Source organism: Stenella coeruleoalba, assembly GCF_951394435.1.
Source record: "Stenella coeruleoalba genome assembly, chromosome: 14".
NCBI lineage: Eukaryota > Metazoa > Chordata > Mammalia > Artiodactyla > Delphinidae > Stenella > Stenella coeruleoalba.
The window spans coordinates 74234974-74257023 of NC_137160.1; the positions used below are offsets into that span (position 1 = coordinate 74234974).

The 22050-nt window shown below is 40.2% G+C and overlaps 1 protein-coding gene across 6 annotated transcripts in view; it reads right to left on the minus strand.

Moving 5' to 3' along the window:
• Nucleotides 1–17138, minus strand: part of HECTD4 (HECT domain E3 ubiquitin protein ligase 4) — a 190556-nt gene extending 173418 nt beyond the window's left edge. For all 6 annotated transcript variants that reach the window (XR_013831213.1, XM_079942071.1, XM_079942069.1 and 3 more), the window contains exon 1: nt 16775–17138. Coding sequence is in view for 5 of the 6 variants with exons in the window: in XM_079942071.1 (XP_079798197.1) it covers nt 16775–16951 (177 nt within the window). In the remaining variant the exon portion in view is untranslated. The remainder of the gene's footprint in view (nt 1–16774) is intronic.
• Nucleotides 17139–22050: the final 4912 nt, after the last annotated feature.

A 22050-nucleotide genomic window follows, 5' to 3' on the forward strand; every position in this document is an offset into this window, starting at 1 on the left:
TCCGGACGCGGAGGCTCAGCGGCCATGGCCCACGGGCCCAGCCGCTCCGCGGCATGCGGGATCCTCCCGGACCGGGGCATGAAGCCGTGTCCCCTGCATCGGCATGCGGACTCTCAACCACTGCGCCACCAGGGAAGCCCAAATAGGATTTTTTTAATGTGTCATTCCATTCCATTATATGGATAAAGATTTGTCCTATTACATTATGTGTATGGTATCATATGGAGGTGGATGGTATTGCCAAGCAAAAAGCAATCCTTTCAGGTTTCTTAACATTCAAATAGTTTTTTAAATTTGCCAAAATGAAGTTGCATAAATCAAAGGGATTCATTTCTAAGGATTATTGGTTACAAACAGAATTTTTAAAGGGGTGACATTTGAGGAGAGTCACTTAGCTCAGTCACTGACCTTTCTTTATCCTTAAATAGGGAGTGGCAGTTTCACGATCTTGAGTAATACAAAAAATGTCCCTCAAACCTGTAAACCACAGTAAGCTAAGAGCCTTTGATAGTCTATATTTACTGTGTCATATGTAAGTTTAACTACAATTTAACTCAATTAAAAAATCAGGACGAGACTAATTTCAAAAAGTAGCCAAGGATTGCTAAAAATATAAGGGCTATTATATGTGGTATTAAATTGCTTCAAAATGGGAATGCCAAAAAATATTACAACTATGTACTTTCCAAAAGCTGAATGACATGAGAAAACTGACAGAAGCCCCAGTGCTTCTCACTAGATCTTTTCCTTCCCTTATCCAAGGAGATAATATTGATATATGCATACTGCATAATGATGTACTCAAATATTTATGGATATGACTAGCTACCAAAGAGTTTAAGTTCCTTCACCCTTGCTGAGCTAAGGATTTAGTAGCACATTAAATGTTATAAAGTATCTCCAAGAATCAGTGCAAATATATATTACAGTTCTACTGTGTATAAATCTCTCTTCAAAGCATAGGCTGTTTAAAAAGGAAAAAACCGAGTGGCTTGTATTTGAAAACAAGCAGTGTCGATTTTAATCACCCCATTTCTGTAATGTTTCATTTATCTACTACTCAGATCTCTAGCTTCCTCACCCAAAATAAATGCAAACTTTTAAGAAACAAGGAAGCTATTAGTTTTTGAGAGCGTATTATATGCCAAACATTGTGTTAGATATTCTATATCAGTGCTTCTTAAACTGTCTTGGGTGGAGGATTGGTTTTTCCCAATCCATTGTAGAACAAAAGTTTTGTAAAATACAATAAAATCAATTAGCACCTCCAAAAAAGTGAAAAAAGACACAAAATTCAAGTCCCAAGTTTTATTACGTTCAACAGATATAAAACTAGTCTAGCAATCTGTTATGAAGTTTCTAAGTGCTTACTCTCAATTTCTGTACTTACTTTTTTGTTACGGATGAAAGTTCATGGTATGTGGCCTACACTTAGAGTAGCATTGCTCTATATACAACCTATTTAATTTTCCAAAGTCTCCTAACTCTTAGTAAATGACCACAATAGGCTAAAGGAACTCAGTGTCTTCTGAAAAAAAAGCTGTATTAAATAATCTCAAGATCCTTTTCAGCCCCACAAATTCTATGATTCTGAATGCTGAAGATGTGATGTGACCAGCAAATAAACGACCTAATGACAGCCACTTCTGTCACCTCAATGGAGTGACTAAAAGAGGACAGGCAATAAGAAGAGGGAAGAATAAGCTCAGAGAAAAGGAATAAGAATTTAACTGGGAGGCAGATACCGAAAGTGAGGAGATGTAGCCGAGTAAGAGGGATAAACAGCAACTACCACAGCTTTTATTTGGGAGCATTCAGGGTGGGGTGCAACTCTCCTACAAACAAATCAGTTTCTATAAACTGGACGTAGTAATAATTAAATCTAAGTCATGAAAAAAAAGATTAAAATATAACCAAGAAATGGAAGTTTTGACAGGTGATCAAAAGTTGGCTAGATATGTGTGTCAATGCCGAAGCCTAAAGGCTGAACCACTGGGCTCGCCCTCTGTGTCAACACATGCCCTAAAGACTCCTGCATTTAGAAGTCCCAGATCTGTCACTGACTCAATATACCACCCTTCTTTAAATCCGATATTCTGTACGGTCCCACATATTAACATTCATTCTAAAAGCAACAGGCAAAGAAAGAGCCATAAAATATAGTACTTTATACAGATTTAAAAACCAGTCCTGTGCAAGATAAATATATAGTTGCTTATCATGTAAGTGACTGTTTGACTCTAGTAGCAGGAAGGGTGACATTTTAGCACCAAACAGAACTACTTAGAGAAAGGTGAATCTGTAGATCAGAATTTGGGGAGAACCGTTCTAGTTCTGGGTAACGCTGTATGTCCCAATTATGTGGAATTACCACACAGTCTTGCAACCAGAGAACCTTTGAACTAAAAAGTCCTGTCTCCTTTGCCACGGGTGGTACTCAAAGTACGGTTTCTATCTGTACTCTCTGGAACTGTGCTACACATATGTAACTGTTCGTATCTGTTTGAAAAGATTCATTGTTTCAGTTGTTTCAAAGTTTTCCCACTGGTCTGCTATCAGAGTTAAAGCCACCCTTGGTAATATGGCTATTTTTGTTTTCTAATATGTTAAGTTTCTAAGTTTTTCATACTCTAATATTCTCAGAAGTACCACCTCTATCACCTTTGTGGATTGTTGCCCTATGGAACCTAATTTCATCCAAAGGGAAGAACAACGGCCCTGAAGAAGGGAGCCCTTGGGACCCGCCAGCCTGACCTGTGATGAACACCAGGAGGCCAAGACGGCTGTAGTGGAGTGAAGGGAAGGAGGGTGGGTGTAGTGGGAGCTGAAGTCCAGAGATATCTGCTATGCATCAGCTTCTATGTGCATTAAATACCTCTGGGGGGAACCACTCTCTCCTGCAGAAGTAGAGTTTTCCCTGAACTCCCTTTTGAACCTTAAGAATTTTGAACCATGTGTTGCTTTTCTAAAATTTTTAATAAAGCACCTAATGAATCCACAGACTTCACATGTAATTTATGTATTACTTACATGATCAGAAATATGAACTTGATTATGCATATAAAAATGTACAATTAAACAGTGAAACAATCCTATCAATTTATACAGTTATGGCACAGTTCTGAAGTTTCTCATTCTAACTTATGGTAAATAAACCTAGATGGTCATACATGTGTGTCGTAGCATACTTAAAGAGAAGAATCTCACTATTTATAAAACCACTTCCCTAAGTTTAAAAACTTTTCAACAGAATTGACTAAATATCCGACAATAGAGGAATGGGTAAATAAATCATTGAACATCCATATAATGAAATACCATGCAGACTTTAATATCTATGCAGGTATTTAAAATTATATTCTCTGGTACATGAGACAGAAGTGTAAGTGTACATGCATAGAAAAAAGTCTGAAGGGAAACACATTAAAATATAAACTAAACTCATCTCTAGGTGGTAATATTATTTTCTTCTTTATACTGTTTTTACATTTTGCAAATTTTCTAAAATTCTAACATTTTAATTTTTAAAATTTTAAGCATTTTGTAATGTTTTAAATTATGACTACAAGCCTTATTATGCTAATCAGTAACTAGATTATGCTAAATCCTATAACTTTTGTGACAGTTCAGTCCTTAAGACACTGCCACTCAATAAAAGCTGGTAAATGGACACAGCTGACTGAAAGCCCTGAAAAAAAAAATCTCTACATGAAAATGTTCCAAATATACACAACAGTGCTCAAGTTCACTACCTAACTGTAGAACAACTAAGTTAAACAAAAATTCATTCCAATTCATTAAGATTTTTCGAATGATGAGCAAAATCAGGTATTTTCAATTGACTCCCTCTAATCTAGCGGTTTTCAGAAATCTATTGGGAATCCATCATTCTCTACGCAAAATTCATTATGCTCTACACAAAATCAAAGGTCTTAACCCCATATTATCCACATTCAAGCATTAACAACATTTACGACAACTGTTGGGATGTGTTCTCTCTTCGTATCTAAAATGCAAAGCATAACTGCAATTATTAAAATTCCTAAAGTCTCACCTGAACTACTTTTAGTTCACCAAAAATAACTATCTATTCTTATTCTCTATTAATGAATTTTTCCTCACCTATGTCCTCAACTTATGATATTATTCATTAAATCACACTCTTTCACACATTTTAAATGCCCCTTTTAACATTCAGTTCAATCAACATCCAAAGTTGGAGCTCCTACTATATTAGTAGGTACTCAACATACAATATGAAATGGCTGTTCTCAAAGAGCTTATAATATAGTAAGGGTGATCAAGATGCAAATAAATAACTTTAATATATATAAGGCAGTGTTATGGAGATACAGAAGAGAGTATGACTGCTGCTAACTGTAGGCATCATGAAAATTTCATTGAGGAGTGGCATTTGATCTGCCACATGAAGGATAAAGGGTAGTGTTCCAAAGGTGGAGATGGGGTACCCCAGGGCAATGGAACCCCTTAAACCAAGGTTGTAGGAGTAAATGTGGTGAGTTTGTAAAACATGGGGAAAGGTGGGGGGGGTGGGCAAGGATTAATGATATAAGACTAGAAAGGTAGATGGAGCCAAAGCATAGCTACGTTGAATTATTATCTTATTTTGCAGGAAATGGGAAGCCACTGAAGATTTGAGCAAGAAAGTAACATAACTGCTTTAGGAAGATTACTCTGGCAGCCACGTGTAGATTGGGCTGCGTAGTTCTTATTTAAAATAGCTGCCATTAACTACTGTCTCAGAGACAATAGGTTAATAAGATCAAGTGCAACCTAAAGCAGAGGTATAGTGGAAAATCACTCAGAAATGAAAGAGTCCTAATTATATGACCTTGTACAAATCATTTTGCTTCTCTAAGCCTTTTTTTCTAAAATAATAAATATCTCCTCTACTGCCTCATGGAGCCACTGAAAAGATGAAATGAAAATAGTATATATGGAAGCCCCTGGAAGGCTTGCTGGTCATAAGGTCTCTGTCACAAATACTCAATTCTGCATTGTAGCATGAAGGCAGATAATATGTAAATGAATGTACTGGTTATGTTCCAATTAAACTTTATTTACAAAAACAGACAGCTGGATATGACCATGAGGACCATAGCTTGCTGCCCTCCGTATACAGAAGCACTGGCCAACAGAAATAGGTGAAACACATATGGAAATAGGTGAAACACATATGGAAATTAATATTTTCCAGTAGCCACATTTAAAAAGGTAAAAAGAAATAGATGAAATTAATTTTAGTATATTTTAATTTAAATAACATATTTAACCCATCATATCCAAAATATTACCATTTCAACATTTAATCCATTTAAATATTATTAGGGATATATTTTACATCCTTTTTGTGTGAAGTCTTCAAAATCTGATGTGTCTTTTACACTTTCAGCACACTTCACTTCTGACGAGCCACATTTCGAGGGCTCAACAGCCACATGTGGGTAGTAGCTACCCACTGGACAGCACAGTTCTTGTGGCTACTTAAGTAAAACTGCTAAACTTTGACAATTCAAGCATAAAATAACAATTTGAACAATAAATGAAACCAAAATTACATAACAGTACTCTATGGAGAAGATGAAAGCAAAATGAATTTCGAACGTGAAAAATAATGTTCTCCTGGGATACCAACTGTTACTGCTTGAGGCCACCTGTTTAAAACGGTTCATTATTAGCAGTATAAGATACCAATATAAAGTATGTTGATGAATTTTTATTCCCATAGTTTCAGTTGACCAGGGGGAAAAAACCAAAATATTTGGTGAACAAAAAATTGTTCTATTTCAAAAGAACTGTTTGTCACTTTTTAGCAAGTATTTAATTTTCTTAAGAAAAATAGTTTCCTGGTTAATGATACCACATTTAGCAAATGGGCAAAGATCAGATTACCCAAGAAAATTATTATTCGCTAATAGCTTACAGTTAGTAGATAATGGGAAAAACTGTAGAAGAATAACATATTCTACCACAGAAGGGATTTTCCAAAATGTGGTTCACTTTTCTTTCAAACAATTGCAAACTATGCTAGTCGTCAGCAAACTTCGACCAAAAAAGGGAGAGATGCTGGCAGAAAGAGAGTCTATCTCAGGGGCCTCTAACCTTCACAAGTTTGGTGATGCTTACCAACCCTTCTCCAGTTACATTTTTAAATGCATAAAACAAAATACACAGAATTATAAGAAACCAATTACAGTATACTAAAATACAGGTACCAAAATACTTTAAGAAACAAATTTGTGATATCAACATAGGAACTTCACTATTAGTACACTGAATAACAAGATCTAATACTTGCCATAATTTCTAAGTGGTGGTGAGATGAGCATAAACAGTATTTCAAGATATGTTCAACAAATGTAATATGATATGAAAATATCTATGATTTCTACTGGTTACAAGGTCACAGGTACTGCCAATACTACTAGAGTTTGTTGACTACATTCATAATAGAAGGAAATGCTGCATTCTAGCTAAAGGTATGTGTAAATAAACATATAATTTTTCCCATCCAAGTTCACAGACCGCCCTGAATTCTATTCAGGTTCAGAATCCCTGACGGAAAGCAAACTTTTATTATAAGCTCATCCAAAAAAATTCTCCCTCCAAAGTTCCCCAAATGTATTTTTACCTTTCCACCACCCATTTTGCTCCTTTCTAGATTAAACAAACCAGTAAGTTGTCTTTCAGCCACACCACAACTGGATGATCAGGAAGGAATCAGTATCAAGAAATAAAGAAGGTAATTATTCTATTATAGGCCACTGTTTTGACGAAAATATGTTGATAGATTCTCCTTTAACATTCTTAATGATTCTATTTCAGGAGTAAGAAAAGCAAATATATCAATAGAAATAGGAGGTCCAGATTTTCTAGTCTGTCCTGTAAATAGCTGTAATCTTTTATATGAGACTTGGTTCATTTGAAATCAGTAAAGCAAACCACAGAGCTCAAAGAAAATACAGTAAACACAGAAAAGATCCATTACAAATACAAGCTGAATGTTAATATTTTGTTTGGTATAAAACCACTACTTGAACCACACATCTGTAGTTATTAGTGTTGCTAAACCTACAATTTGCATAAAATAGTTCGCAAATTATGTATCTCTTTGTTGTTAATCTAAAATTGCTACACGTTGTGCTCTGACCTGGTAATTCAGCCGACTGCAGGTTTCAGTAGAAACACCAGGGATTCAAGTTGTGTCCACTTCAAAGTGTCCCATCATGGAACATTAATTAATTATTCTACAACTATGCTTAATAGCACTTCATAAACTCAAAGCTCCACACAAATATTCAACATTATTGGGAGGGGAATTATAACAGCACTATAAAAATCCTTTTTAATTATAAACTGCCAATAATAACAGGTTGCAAGAACACACTTTTTTGTTGTTATTGTTGTTGTTGCTTTTAATTTTTTTTTAAATTTTCATTTATTTATTTATTTTTGACTGTGTTGGGTTTTCGCTGCTGCATGTGGGCTTTCTCTAGTTGCAGCAAGCGGGGGGCTACTCTTCGTTGCAGTGTGCAGGCTTCTCATTGCAGTGGCTTCTCTTGTTGCGGAGCTTGGGCTCTAGGTGAGTGGGTTTCAGTAGTTGTGGCTCGCGGGCTCTAGAGCGCAGGTTCAGCAGTTGTGGCTCACGGGCTTAGTTGCTCCGCGGCATGTGGGATCTTCCTGGACCAGGGCTTGAACCCGTGTCCCCTGCATTGGTAGGCAGATTCTTAACCACTGCGCCACCAGGGAAGTCCCTGCTTTTAAATTTTTAAAAAAATTTTTTATTGAAGTATAGTTGATTGAAACACACTTTAATAATTACCACAAATTTGTAATTTACCAAACTTTATCAAGAAAATAACACTGCAAAAAAGAAAAAGAAGAAAATGACACTCCAAACACTAAAAATCTTTTGGGTTTATTTATAATAATATATATAAATGTGAATTTAAAAAGGAAATAGTAAAAAAATTAGTTAATATGGCTATTTCTGGATAATGCAATCAAAGGATATTTCTTTTCTCTTTTACACCTTTAGTGCTTTCTCCATTTTCTACAACATCCATGTGTTACTTCTTTATAATCAAAAAAGTTCTGACAGCATAAAAATATAATGAACTGGGCTTCCCTGGTGGCACAGTGGTTGAGAGTCCGCCTGCCGATGCAGGGGACACGGGTTCGTGCCCCAATCCAGGAAGATCCCACATGCTGCGGAGCAGCTGGGCCCGTGAGCCACAGCCACTGAGCCTGTGCGTCTGGAGCCTGTGCTCCGCAACGGGAGAGGCCACAACAGTAAGAGGCCCGCGTACCGCAAAAATATATATATATATATATATAATGAACTATCAATTATTTTCTATATAGGTCAGAAAAACATAGAATTACTCCTTATACTGGCATATAAGAGAGAAAATTTTAAGACAATCTGAGTCCAGATAGTCTGCCTAACAAATGCTATGCACTCTGAACACACTTCAGGGGCCAGTGCATCTCTTCCCAGGGTGGGCAGCTCCCTGGCTCTGCTGGCCTCTGGCAGCATCCCCAGACCATCAGAATACAAAGTTGTTGTTCTCTCCTGCCTATATATGGACATAGTCTGTATTAACTGGATTACTGACTAACATGAGTACATGCCAGGAGGCGAAGGCGATCAAGCCACAAGAGAAGTCCTCTGAAGTGAAGTGATAACAGCCAGGCAGCAATAACAGAAAACCCTGGCTTCTTTCAGCTGAGCATGATTTGGCATGCAGGTCCAGGTACCCAACTATATCTATTGGACTGATCTTTTGGAGTGAAAGCCATTGACTTAAGCAAATGATAAATTTAAGCAAATCCATAAGTTCTAAAATGGTCTCTATGAGGGTGTGAGGGAAAGAGGTCCTATCAAGCACTGTTACTTGGGAGTATGAATTGGTGTAAGCCACTGTGGAGAGCAATTTGGCAGTGCCTCTTCAAATGTAAAATGGTCACCTATGACTCAGCAATTCTACTTCTCAGGATCTGCTCTAGAGAAATACTCCCACATATGCACAAACAGGCATGCAAGGATGTGCACTGAAGGACCATTTTTAATAGTGAAAAACTGAATTTCAAACAACAAAAATAACCATCGTGGTAAGCTGAATAATAACCACCACACCCCCTTGCCAAGATGTCCACATCCTAATCCCTGGAACCTGTGAATGTGACCTTAGATGGCAAAAGGGACTTTGCAGATGTGATGAAATTAAGGATCCTGAGATGCGGAGATTACCCTGGATTATCCGGGTGGGCTCTAAATGTAATCACAAGGGTCCTTGTAAAAGGCATGCAAGAGGAATCAGTGAGAGGAGAAAATGACATGATGACAGATCAGAGACGAGGGTGATATACTTTAAAGGTTCGAGGAAGGAGCCACAAGCCAAGGAATACAGGTGGCCACTAGAAGCTGTGAAAGAGGCAAGGGAATGCATTCTCCCCTAGAGCCTCCGGAAGGAACCAGATCTGCCAACACCTGACTTTAACCCAATGTGACTCATTTAGGACTTCTGATCTCCAGAAATGTAAGAGAATAAGTTTGTGTTGTGTTAAGCCACTAAGTTTGTAATAGTGTGTTAGCATTGCAACAGGAAACTAACACACTCATCAGTAGGAGAATGGCTAAATAAGCTATGGTATTTCCGGAGTCTTGTACAGCACTTAAAAAATTGCAATAGATCTATATGTGGAGACATAGAAAAATCAAAACATATCATTGAATCTAAGAAGCAAGTTATAGAATGATATGTCTAGCATCAAATCTTTTTTTTTTTTGATGTGGACCATTTTTAAAGTCTTAATTGAATCTGTTACAATATGACTTCTGTTTTATGTTTTGTTTTTTTGGCCGCAAGGCATGTGGGATCCTAGCTCCCCAACGAGAGACTGAACCCACACCCCCTGCATTGGAAGGCAAAGTCTCAACCACTGGACCACCAGGGAAGTCCCTAGAATCAAATCTATTACGCAAAAAAGAAAAAATAAAAAGTGTTATGTACACACACACACACACACACACACACCACACCACACCACACACATAAACATACACATTCAACAATGGTCTTGAAGAATATACCAAAAAAATTTATCATTGATTTAACCAGGGTGGGGAGTAGATGGAAACAGGACTAGTGATGGTAGTCAAAAGGAACTTCAGTTTAACCTGCATTTTTTTATAAGAATGTATTTATGTATTGGTTTTTAAAGAACTTAATGAATACATAAAAATGTTAACAATGCAGCATCAAAGTAATAGTGATACAATTTCTGCAGTCTTCTCTCCTTCTGAAGTAATTATGCATTTGTCCCATAGTTGATCACCTGCTGTTATTTACATTTGTCTACAACTATTGACTAAACATCTTGCAAAGCAGACTACACTCCTTGTGTTCACCCCACCATCACCACTGTAAAACAAGCCAGAAAGAGGGGTGGAGGGAGGAGAAAGCATGGGGCACCTTCAGGAACTGACAGTCCTTTCATAATTATCACCACAGGTACCTTATATGACTTAGGAAAGAACAGGTGCATGACAATCCCCCCAGTAGCCCTGGCCAACAGGTGGTATTTTATGGCAGCCAATATGGAAGCCAAGAAGACAGATAATAATCAAAACTGATTTATTTAGCAAGACCCTAGGCATACAATTGGAGGAAAACTGAAATGAAGACTATTATCTCATCTGCCAGCCAGATTCCAAACAAACTGGGAAGGAAGAAAATTCCAAAGGGATCACACCAAAAAAGCACTATCTCCACTATTCACTACTAGGAAAAAAAATTTGTTGATGGGATAGTTTTGCTTTCATATACACTGGGCAGCTAACTGAATATACGTAAAATAACTTCTCAGCAACACAGCACCTTCCAAAGAGAGTTCATACACTGTAAGTACATAATCACAACCATCCTTAACTAATTCTTACGTTAACCCTATTATTATCCCCCTCTTACAGATGACTAGGCAGTCTAACAATGGTTTTGAAGCCTCGACCCTGGGCTGGAATCAGACAGATCTATTTCAGCCTCAGCTTTACTAGTAACCGTATGACCTTCATCAACTTCACTTCTGTGCCATGGCTTCCTTATTTGTAAAATAAAGATGACAATAGTACCAACCTCATGAAGTTGCAGTGAGGATTAAATGAGATAACGGGTGGGAAGTGCTTAGCACAGAGCCTGGCATGCAATATGCTGACACTGTTGTCCTCGTGGTGGTAGAGGTGGTGACAATGATGACAAAGAAGTTGCAGTGGAAGAAACCAGGGATTATTAAAGGTAATTGAACTTGCCCAAGGTCACGGGCAGAGCTAGAGTTTCAATCCCAGTCTGACTCTTTAAACCTGACTTTAACCTCTAGGCAATACTGCCTCCCACAGTCTTCAAATACTTCATCCTAACTTTACAGCTAGCCAGTCATACCCGAGAACTTTTTTTTTCCTTTTTTTTTTTTTATTGAAGAATAGTTGATTTACCATGTTGTGCTAATTTCTGCTGGACAGCAGAGTGACTCAGTTATAAACATATATACATTCTTTTTTTATATTCTTTCACCTGAGAAATTTTGAGCCATTTGCTGAGGTCACAGAACACTGTACCAAGATTCAGCGACTCTTATTCTAGTGCTCATTAATTACCTGATAATTAATTCTGTTAGTGAACAGAGGCAGTTTATTCATTTATTCATTAACTCTTCCAAATTTAGAATCTGGAATTCTCTAAAAGTACCTAAACACTTTCCAAAGAATTCTGACCAAAGGATAAACAGGTGGTAGTATCCTCCTAGGAGAACAGATAAACATTTATGAATTTAAATATCACCTCAAAGCTTTCACTTAAGTGTAACATAAGTATTCAAAGCCTTGACTATTTAAGCTGATCACCTCCAAACCTAAAGGTTCCTTCCCTTACATGATTAAAAACAAAAAACAAACCCAAAGACCTATTGAGCCTTTTTCACATCAGTAAAGCATTCTGGGCTTCTGCGGGTTTTGTTTTACTGAACTATAACTGGCATACAATAAACTACACATATTTAAAGTGTACAATTTCAGGAGTTTCAACGTATGTATACATACAACATGAAACCATCACCACAATCAAAATAGGGAACATTGCCATCACCCCAAAAGTTTCCTCATGCACCTCTGTAATCCTTTCTCCCAACCCTTCCTGCCTGCCTTCATCCCCAGGCAGCCACTGGCAAGGCCCTACTTGATCTGCAGACCTGGCCTCCATCTCCTATCACTCACTCTCCTTTCCCCCTTTGCTTACTGGGCTCAGAGCCCCACACTAAGGATGCTAAGGATGCTTCCCTCTCAGGGACTTGGCTCTTGCTGTCCTCCGTCTGGGATGTGCTCCCCCCAGTAGCCATATGGTACACTCTCATTTCTTTCAGGTCTCAAATGCCATCCTGGTCTTTCCTTTCCAGTCCACTGTATGTAAAACAGAGCCCTTCCCCACACCATTACTCTCCATCCCTCTTAGCCAGCTATACGTTTCTCCATAGCACTTATCATTTGACATATTATTCACATGTCCTATATTTGACAATTTGTTATCGTCTATGGAAAGCAGATGCTTTCCATAACTACAGATTAGTTTACACTTCCTAGAACATCATATAAATGGAATCTTACAGTATGCACTCTTGTATGACTGGGTTCTTCCACTCAGCATAAATCCAAGTTGTCAGTGTCAACAACTCATTCATTTCTATTGCTTAGTATTCCATTATACGGATGTACCACACCTGTTTATCCATTCACTTGTTGATGGACATTTTGATTATTTCCAGTTTTTGGCAAACACAGATAAAGCTTCCATGAACATACATGTTCAAGTCTTTGAATGGGGCGGGTGGTGGGGGGTCCTTATAAACAAACACAATGAAAGATGAGAAACACTAACGAAAATGCTTGGGTTCAAAATTAATCTAAACTATGGAGTAAAAAATATCTTGGCCACCTTGAGCAAGTCAATTAGCTTCTCTATCAACATCCAGATGTATGACGCCTGTCCCCACCTGGAATTTGTAAAGAAAAATGAGACAGGAAGCTGAATTCTTTTGGAACTTCCACAAAGAAACTAATGCTTTTTTCTTGTAAATTACCTTAATTTTAAAAAGACTAATAGTCTATGAAATGTAATGCAAAATTCAATAATATTTGTCATTTTTGAGCTATTGCTTTTTTATTTCTCTTGAATTTATATTTATTTCAACACTTAAAAACTAATTTCCTGCATGCTTTCACTTTTTGCCAAAAACATAAAATTAAACACAGATAGCTATTTCAAAGGCCAAGAAAGAGCTTCACTCTGCATCTTTAATCTGCTCAAGTAGATTCAAAGTCCTTACCTACAAGGCCCTACTTGATCTGCAGACCTGGCCTCCATCTCCTATCACTCACTCTCCTTTCCCCCTTTGCTTACTGGGCTCAGAGCTCCACACTAAGGATGCTAAGGTTGCTTCCCTCTCAGGGACTTGGCTCTTGCTGTCCTGTCTGGGATGTGCTCCCCCCAGTAGCCATATGGTACACTCTCATTTCTTTCAGGTCTCAAATGCCATCCTGGTCTTTCCTTTCCGGTCCACTGTATGTAAAACAGACCCTTCCCCACACCATTACTCTCCATCCCTCTTACCCAGCTATACTTTTCTCCATAGCACTTATCATTTGACATATTATTCACATGTCCTATATTTGACAATTTGTTATCATCTATATCCCCCACTAAAAAAAAAGCTTTTTTAAGAACAAGGATTTTATTTTATCCCCTGCTATGTCCCCAACACCCACGACAGTGGGCTCAGCTCACCTCTGAATTCCACAAACACTTGTTAATGAATTTGTTGATTAAACACTATTGACTGAAAGACAAACAAAAAAACCTTCCCTTTGAAATTCACTGAGAAGAAAATTTTTAATTCCAATCCTCTGCTATTGCTTAAATTAAAATGCTAAGTTAACGCTGATCTACCTCTTAGGATGGGTTCTTTTTTCGGATTCACATTTATCTTTGAGCAGCACTTACATAGCGAAAAGAACACTGGAATTCAAAGCCAGGAAAGCCAGGGTCTAGTCACTTGTCCTGCCATAACTAGCTATGCTACCAAGCCAAAACCTCTCCTGATCTCAGATAACTTTTCTCTAAAATGAGGGAAACAAGTATCTCCAAGGTTCCTCCTTGCTCTAAAATTCTGAGACTCTATTGCAGCTAGTGCAGTCTTACGCATTAAGGTTGCCAATCATAAATTAGTCACCTCAGTTTGAGTCTCATCTTTCTTAATCCAAAATTGTTAACTGAAAGATTCTATATAACTATAAAATCCTGTAAAAATTGGTCACTTTCACCCAGATGTCCAGTGGAAGGAGAGGCTTGGAAGAGCCTCACAGGGGTAGTAGCATTTCAAAAGTTAGTTTTTAAAAAGTTGATGAACCTCTAATCTTCCTCAGATGTAAAAAGAGTAAGTCACTAGAAAGGAAATAAAGATACCTGTTTATTACCCTATCTTTACCCAGTTATTAAACTTAAAACAATTACAAATATGAGTATCATACATGCATGAAGGTAGTGGAATATTATGATTAGGAGCAGATATGTTTGAGGCCAAACAGACCTGGGTTAAAGTCCAGGCTCTCTTCTCCAACTATGTGTGATCTTGAGCAAGTTGCATACCTGCTCTGTACTTTACTTGCCTTACCTGTACATGGGTACAATATTTACAACTGTTACAACAGGTAACAATATTTAGCTACCAGGATCCCTCCCCACTCTTTTTTAAACCAGGATCCCTTGGAGAATTTAGTAAAACAATGCCTGACACATAGGATACACTTACTCAATATTATTATCATTAAATATGCAAAACACAAACCTAACAGCCACAAAAACATTCTTAGCTATTTCTCCTGATACTATGTTGCCTGTATAACATATGGAAAGAAATGAAAAAAGTTCTGACTACATTCAGAAATGTTATCACCCGTATACATATTGGTTTCTGAGAGGTCAGACCATAAAAATTTTTTTTAAGTTTTTAAAAAATCTTCCAGGCCAGAGAGATTCTTTCTATTAAATCATTCATCTGTGGAAATACCTGACAACTACTCAGTACATTTGTACAGTAAACATCTTAGGAAAGCCAGCTTAACAGCTCAGGTATTTTTAACTAATCCTACACTTTTTAATAATAAATAAATTACATACGTATAGAAATTTTGGATCTGTGAACTTTGTCTCTAAGGAACAAAGAGCATCTGCCTTCCTCATTTCACATACAAGAGAACCAATTATATCAAAAGATTCCACCATCATAGCATAATGCCCCTTGAGTTTTTAAGCATATAAGACACTCAGACACACCTTGCTTTTTATAGAAAAGGCCCAAATGAGACATAATAAAACTATGATTCCATGTTCAGAATTCCCTATCAATTTGCACATGCCTTATTTTTTGGTGGCCAGACTGTAAAATAAGTCATTAAGAGTTCACAATGGGAATGCCGCAGCCGCAACTTCAACTTCAAATCCAGACACAAAAATACAGAGGAACGTATTCGCATCTCAGACACGTCCAAATGTCTCCGCCAACGGGATCCCATCACTGCCGTTTCCAGAAACACATAGAAATGGGTTTTAATCCATTTCTATAAATGTTCGTTGTGCTGAAAGCCAAAGTGCCCGCAAAACCGCATAACACAAAAGATTCCTCGCATTCCGTTTATAGCCAGTAGACAAGCCATCCTCTCTGCGCCCTACCCCAGAGAGTCCTCCTTGCGACAACAAGAATTTCGTGACACCCCATGCTACCTACACATCAAAATGTCACCCCACAAAGTGGAGGGGGAGCAGTGCCTCGATGAACCGATCCTGCCGGTACTGCCACCCCTGGGCAAACACGAAACCAAGAGAAGTCGGTGGAAAGTTCCCATCCATCCAGCATATTTGGTTTCCTTCTGCCCCCAAACCCAGCGGCACAATTGCTGAGATTTGCTTTTGCACCTGCCACGGCTCCTAAGCCTGGGCTTCTCCGCGACCCCCGAGCTCATAAAAAGGCCTTGCGGCCTAAAACGCCCGTGACCCTTGCGGATAGCGCACCGAGGGCCGCTGTAGCATCCCCCTCGCTGTCCACACTGCCCGCTTCCCTGACAAAGGCCCCGTGTCAATCCGAGGCACGACACGGAGTAGTTGCTGGATTGCCCATCGCGGACCGGCAGCTGCCACTACCTTCTCCCGAGAAAAACAAACAAAACACACACGCGCACATACACACACACACGCACAGCACTAGGGAATGACGAGGTGGGGGGGGGGGTGTAGAGCGTTAAAATTAAAATGTCCCCAAAGCTAAGCAGCCTGGGTGTGCCCTGTAAGTGCGTCCAAGGGGTCCGTGGGGGAAGGGAGACCGGGCCCGGGAGGCGGCGGCGGCTCCTCCGGGGCTTCAAGGCTGTGCCGGGTGATGGTCTAATAAAATGTTGGTAGTCGGAACGTTCAAAATGAACCCACAAATGAAATCCCCGGCGGGGATTGAGGCCCCGAGGAGGGAGGGAGGCGGGTGGTCTGCAGACTCGCGGCGCGGCCCGCACCTGCCTGCCCGGCGCCCACACACACCTGCTGGGGCAGCCTTCGTGGGCCTCGGGGTCGGGGTGAAGCGGAGATGAGAGGGCCCGACCCCGGGAATGCGGCGCGGGTGGGCTAATCTGATGGCGGAGGCCGGGGGCAGCCTCGCTCACCTCCAAGTCGGTGTCGGCGGCCTCCGGGGCCCCGAGAATCTCGCTGGGCAGCTCGGCCAGGTCGGTGACCCGGATCAGCCCGTCGTGCAGGAAGATGGTCTCCTCCTTCACCGAGAGCCACTGCGCCGAGTCCGCGGCCGCCGCCGCCGCAGCCGCCGCGGCCGCCGACGAGCCCATGGCCCCGGCTGAGGGGTTGGCGGTGAGGAGCAGCCGCCCGGCCAGGGGAGACGCGAGCAGTAGCCGCCGCGATCACCAGTCCATGGCAGCAGCCGCCGCGCCCGCCTGCAGCACCCCGCTCGCCGCCTCGCCCGTGGAGCTCCGCCCTAGGAGGTCCGAGCCGCCATCCTCCCACCCCTGGCCCCGGAGACCCTGGCCCCGCCGCCACCGCCGCCGCCGCCGCCCTGAGGAGCAAGATCCGCCTCTGCCTCTCGGCAGCCAACTGTCAGTGAGACGCCATGTTGGGGGCGGAGCTCCCGGCATGCCCCACGGAGCGGACAATACTGGTCCCGCCCACCCGTTTGGCCCCGCCCTCCTCCCCGCAGACCGGGGGCAGCCGGGTCAGCAGGACCTTCTCCGCCTCGCCTGCCACTGCATCTTCCCCTTAGAGTGACCTCCCACGCCCCTTGCTATTCGAGGGCGCCCTGGGTCTGCAGTGCACCAAGAGAAGAGGGCACCGCCTCCCCTCCTCCCACCTGCTCAGGTGTGCACTCCTCTTTCTTCGGCCAGAGCCCCCACCCTGGGCCCCCGGGCAGAGCCTGGAGGTTCACTTTCACTCTCACGTTTAAATGAGATACGTGCAAAAATCTGGCGCAGAATAAGCGCTGCACATTTGTTCATAAGCACTTGGTAGAAGCGCACGGTAGGTGCTTCATATTTACTACAAATTCTAGTACCCAATAAGCGCTCAAAATCTGGTGAAAATAAAGCATGGGTCACAGTGTTTGATGTCCAGTGTCTGGCACTTAATAAACGCTCCGAGAGGGAGTTAAAACTATTGTTATATTCCATCAGTATTCAACACTGATTGACATACACCTTAAAAATATGCCCGCCATCCCACTTTTACTAAAACAAGAAAGAACTATGTGTGTAGAGAAAAATGTGCGGGAGAATAAGTACCAAATTGTTAATGTGAATTGCCACGCAAAGTAGGACCAGCCTGGAATGGTTGAGGTGAGATTATCTTTGTATTGCTTTTATACTTAAAAAATAATAATAATAAAGCGCTCTTTGGTATCAAAGTACTTGAATACATATGTCCACCAAAAAAACTGCATAGGGCACTTTATAGCAGCTTTATTCATAATTGCCAAAACTTGGAACTAACCAAGATGCCCTTCAGTAAGTGAATGGATAAATAAACTGTGGTACATCCAGGAGCTTCCCTGGTGGCGCAGTGGTTAAAAATCCGCCTGCCAATGCAGGGGACACGGGTTCCATCACTGGTCCGGGAAGATCCCACATGCCACGGAGCAACTAAGCCCATGCGCCACAACTACTGAGCCTGAATGCCACAACTACTAAAGCCCGTGTGCCTAGAGGCCGTGCTCCACAACAAGAGAAGCCACCGCAATGAGAAGCCCACACACCGCAACTAACAGCAGCCCCTGCTCATCGCAACTAGAGAAACCCATACACAGCAAGGAAGACCCAACACAGCCAGAAGTAAATAAATAAATAAATAAATTTATTTTAAAAATAAATAAAATAAATAAACTGTGGTACATCCAGACAATGGAATATTATTCAGCACTAAAAAGAAATGACTACCTGGGACTTCTCTGGTGGCCCAGTGGGTAAGACTCCGAGCTCCCAGTTCAGGGGGCCTGGGTTCAATCCCTGGTCGGGGAACTAGATCCCGCACTCATGCCGCAACTAAGAAGTCCACGTGCCACAACAAAGATCCTGCATGCTGCAACTAAGATCCAGAGCAGCCAAAATAAATAAATATTTAAATAAATAAAAATAAAAAGAAGTGACTATCAAGCCATGAAAAGACATGGAAGAAACTTTAAGGCACATTACTAAGTTAGAGAAGCCAATCTGAAAAGGCTATACACTGTATGATTCCAACTCTGTCATATTCTGGAAAAGGCAAAACTATGGAGACAATAAAAACATCAGTGGTGGCTAGTGGATTTGGAGAGATAGGGATGAGTAGGCAGAGCACAGAGGATTTTTAGGGCAGTGAAAATATTATGTATAATACCATAATGTTGGATACATGAAATTATACATTTGTCCAAACCCATAGAATATACAACACCAAGAGGGAGCTACAGTGTAAGCTGTGGACTTTAGGGATTATGACCTGTCAGTTAGGTTCATCAGCTGCAACAAATGTACCACTCTGGCAGGGGATGTTGAAAATGGGGGAGACTATGCGTGCATGGGAGCAGGGAGTATGTGGGAAATCTCTGCACCTTCTCGATTTTTCTGTGAACCTAAAACTGCTCTAAAAAATAAAGTTTTAATAGAGAATGAATGAATGAATACATTAGAACATTAAAGTGCATACCCTTTGATCCAGCAATTCAACTTTGAAGAAGTTGTCCAAAGGAAATAATCAGACCCATAGTCAAGGATGTACATACAAGGATGTGCAGCTCAGTATTGTTTGTAAGAGGAAAAATTATAATCAGTTTAAATATCCAACAGTGTGGGACTGGTTAACTATAATAACGGTATATCCATAACATGGAATATTATGGAGCCATTCAGAATAATGTTTATGAAGAATATTAATACAAGTGAAAGTTCATGATATATTGGTGAATGGAAAAAGTCAGGCTAAAATAGTAAGGAAATTTTGAAATTTAATTGTATTTACTGTATGATTGCATTTTAAAAATTACACAGATGTATGACTATAGGTGTAGAAGGAAAGACAGGGAAGGTAGCATGTCTGATAACATTTGGATGAATCTCAGCAGTGCATTTACAGGTAGGTGACTGGAGGATTTGTGATTTGGGTTTTGCAATGTTTTCCAAGTTTTCTCCTAGAGCATGCACTACTTTTTAAAAAAGCAAAAAAAAAAAAAAAAAAGGGCTGCCCTGGTGGCGCAGTGGTTGAGAGTCCGCCTGCCGATGCAGGGGACACAGGTTCGTGCCTCGGTCCGGGAGGATCCCACATGCTGCGGAGCGGCTGGGCCCGTGAGCCATGGCCGCTGAGCCTGTGCGTCGGAGCCTGTGCTCCGCAACGGGAGAGGCCACAACAGTGAGAGGCCCGCGTACCGCAAAAAAAAAAAAATCTATTGAACACCTAGGAATCAAAGTGTCTCCACTCATATAACCATCATACTACCCTTCCAAGTATTCATTAATAGCCCCATTTTACAAGGAACTGAGGCTCAGAATTAAGTGACTTGCACCTGCCTAGGAATTGGCAGAACTGAGATTTGAACACATAGCTGGCTCCATCCTGTACTGCCTCCCTCCCAAATAAGTAATTCATATACCTTGCACTGTTACAACAATCTCATGTGCCTTACAATGACTGTTAATTTCATTTTCATGATATTTATCCCACACGCATTTCCTAAGCTCCTAGCAGGTGTCAAATCCTGGGAGGTGTACAGAATGGAGATATTATTACCCCCACGTTCAGCTAGGAAACTGATGCACAGTTGGATACTTTACTCAATATCTCACAGACAGTAAACATCAAATCTCAGATGTGAACCCAGGTCTGTCTGATTCTATAATCCCAGCTTCCTTATTTTGTCTCACACCTTCCAAATCCAATGGCAACCATCAGTTTTTGAATGCTCAGGTTTCGGAATCTAAATAACCTTCTTGTGTGGCTCAAAATAAATTCTCCTCCTCATATTGTTTATATTTCAAGATCAGGAGTCTAAATGCCGAAGAAGTACAGATCTTTCTTGACCTATGATGGGATTATGCCCTGATAAACCCATCATACGCTGAAAATATCAAAAGTAGAAAGTCTCACTGAACATCATAGCTTAGCTCAACCTACCTTAAACGTGCTCAGAACACTTACATTAGCCTACAGTTGAGCAAACTCATCTAATACAAAGCCTCTTTTATAATGAAGTATTGGATATCTTGTGTAATTTATTGAATACTATACTGAAAGTGAAAAACAGAATGGTTGCATAGATACTGAATGGTTGTAAGTATATAGGTTGTTCATCTATAGTGGAAGCTTGCTGCCACTTCCTGGCATCACGAGAAAGGATCTTACCGCGTATCACTGGCCCAGAAAAAGATCAAAATTCAAAATCTGAGATTCAGTTTCTACTGCATGTATATCACTTTCGCACCATTGTAAAGTCAAAAAATCTGTAAGTCCTACCATCCTAGGTCGGGGACAGTCTGTATCGTCCTTCACTTCAATTAATGAAGACAGCACATATCCAAGGCTGAAAGTCTTTAGACTGCATACTGAATAGTTACTTAAATCTGAAGTTTTAAAAAGCCACTTTAGTCTTGATATGCTTACTGTTTTCATGGTATATATTGTCCCACAGTTTACTTTCCACCTGTGTTCATATTTACTATGTATGTCTCATCGTATGTAGTAGGGTCTTATTTTTATTCACTCAGTCATCCTCTGCCTATTAATTTTAGTGTCTCAGTCATTAACATTTTATACAATTATTGATATGCTTGGATTTACGTCTACCATTTTGCTGTTTTCTATTTGTCCCTTTGTGTTTTGTTTCTATGGTCCTCTTTTGATGCCTTCTTTTTGGTTATTTGAAAAACTTTTATTATTCCATTTTAATTTATCTATTAGCCTTTCTAGTATCTCTTTGTATTATATTTAGGGGCTACTCTAGGGATTATAATATATGTATCTAAACTTTCACAGTCTACATAGAGTTGATATTTACCATTTTCTGTAAACTGGAAAAACCTTGAAATAAGTCTTTTTATCACCTCCAAAAAAAAATAGTTATTTAATATTTTAGCAACAGTAATTAATTAGTCATAGGACTGCATGGCTGCCACTGTACCACGATGAGGCAGCTGATGAATTAGTATTTATAGAACCCCCTCTGGAAAAAGACCATTTACTGGGAATTTCTAGAACAGATCAGCAAGACAAAGAAAGTCCCTGCTCAGAAGAACTCTATGCTGGAAGCCTGGAGGCAGAGAATCCAAATTTAGTCAAGATCACACACACACACACACACACACACACACACACACACACACACACACACCGTACACACAGGAAACATCCATTCATGGAATCATAGAAAGGAAAGGTTTATGGTTTATGACTTATTTTCTTCGGCAACCCTCTG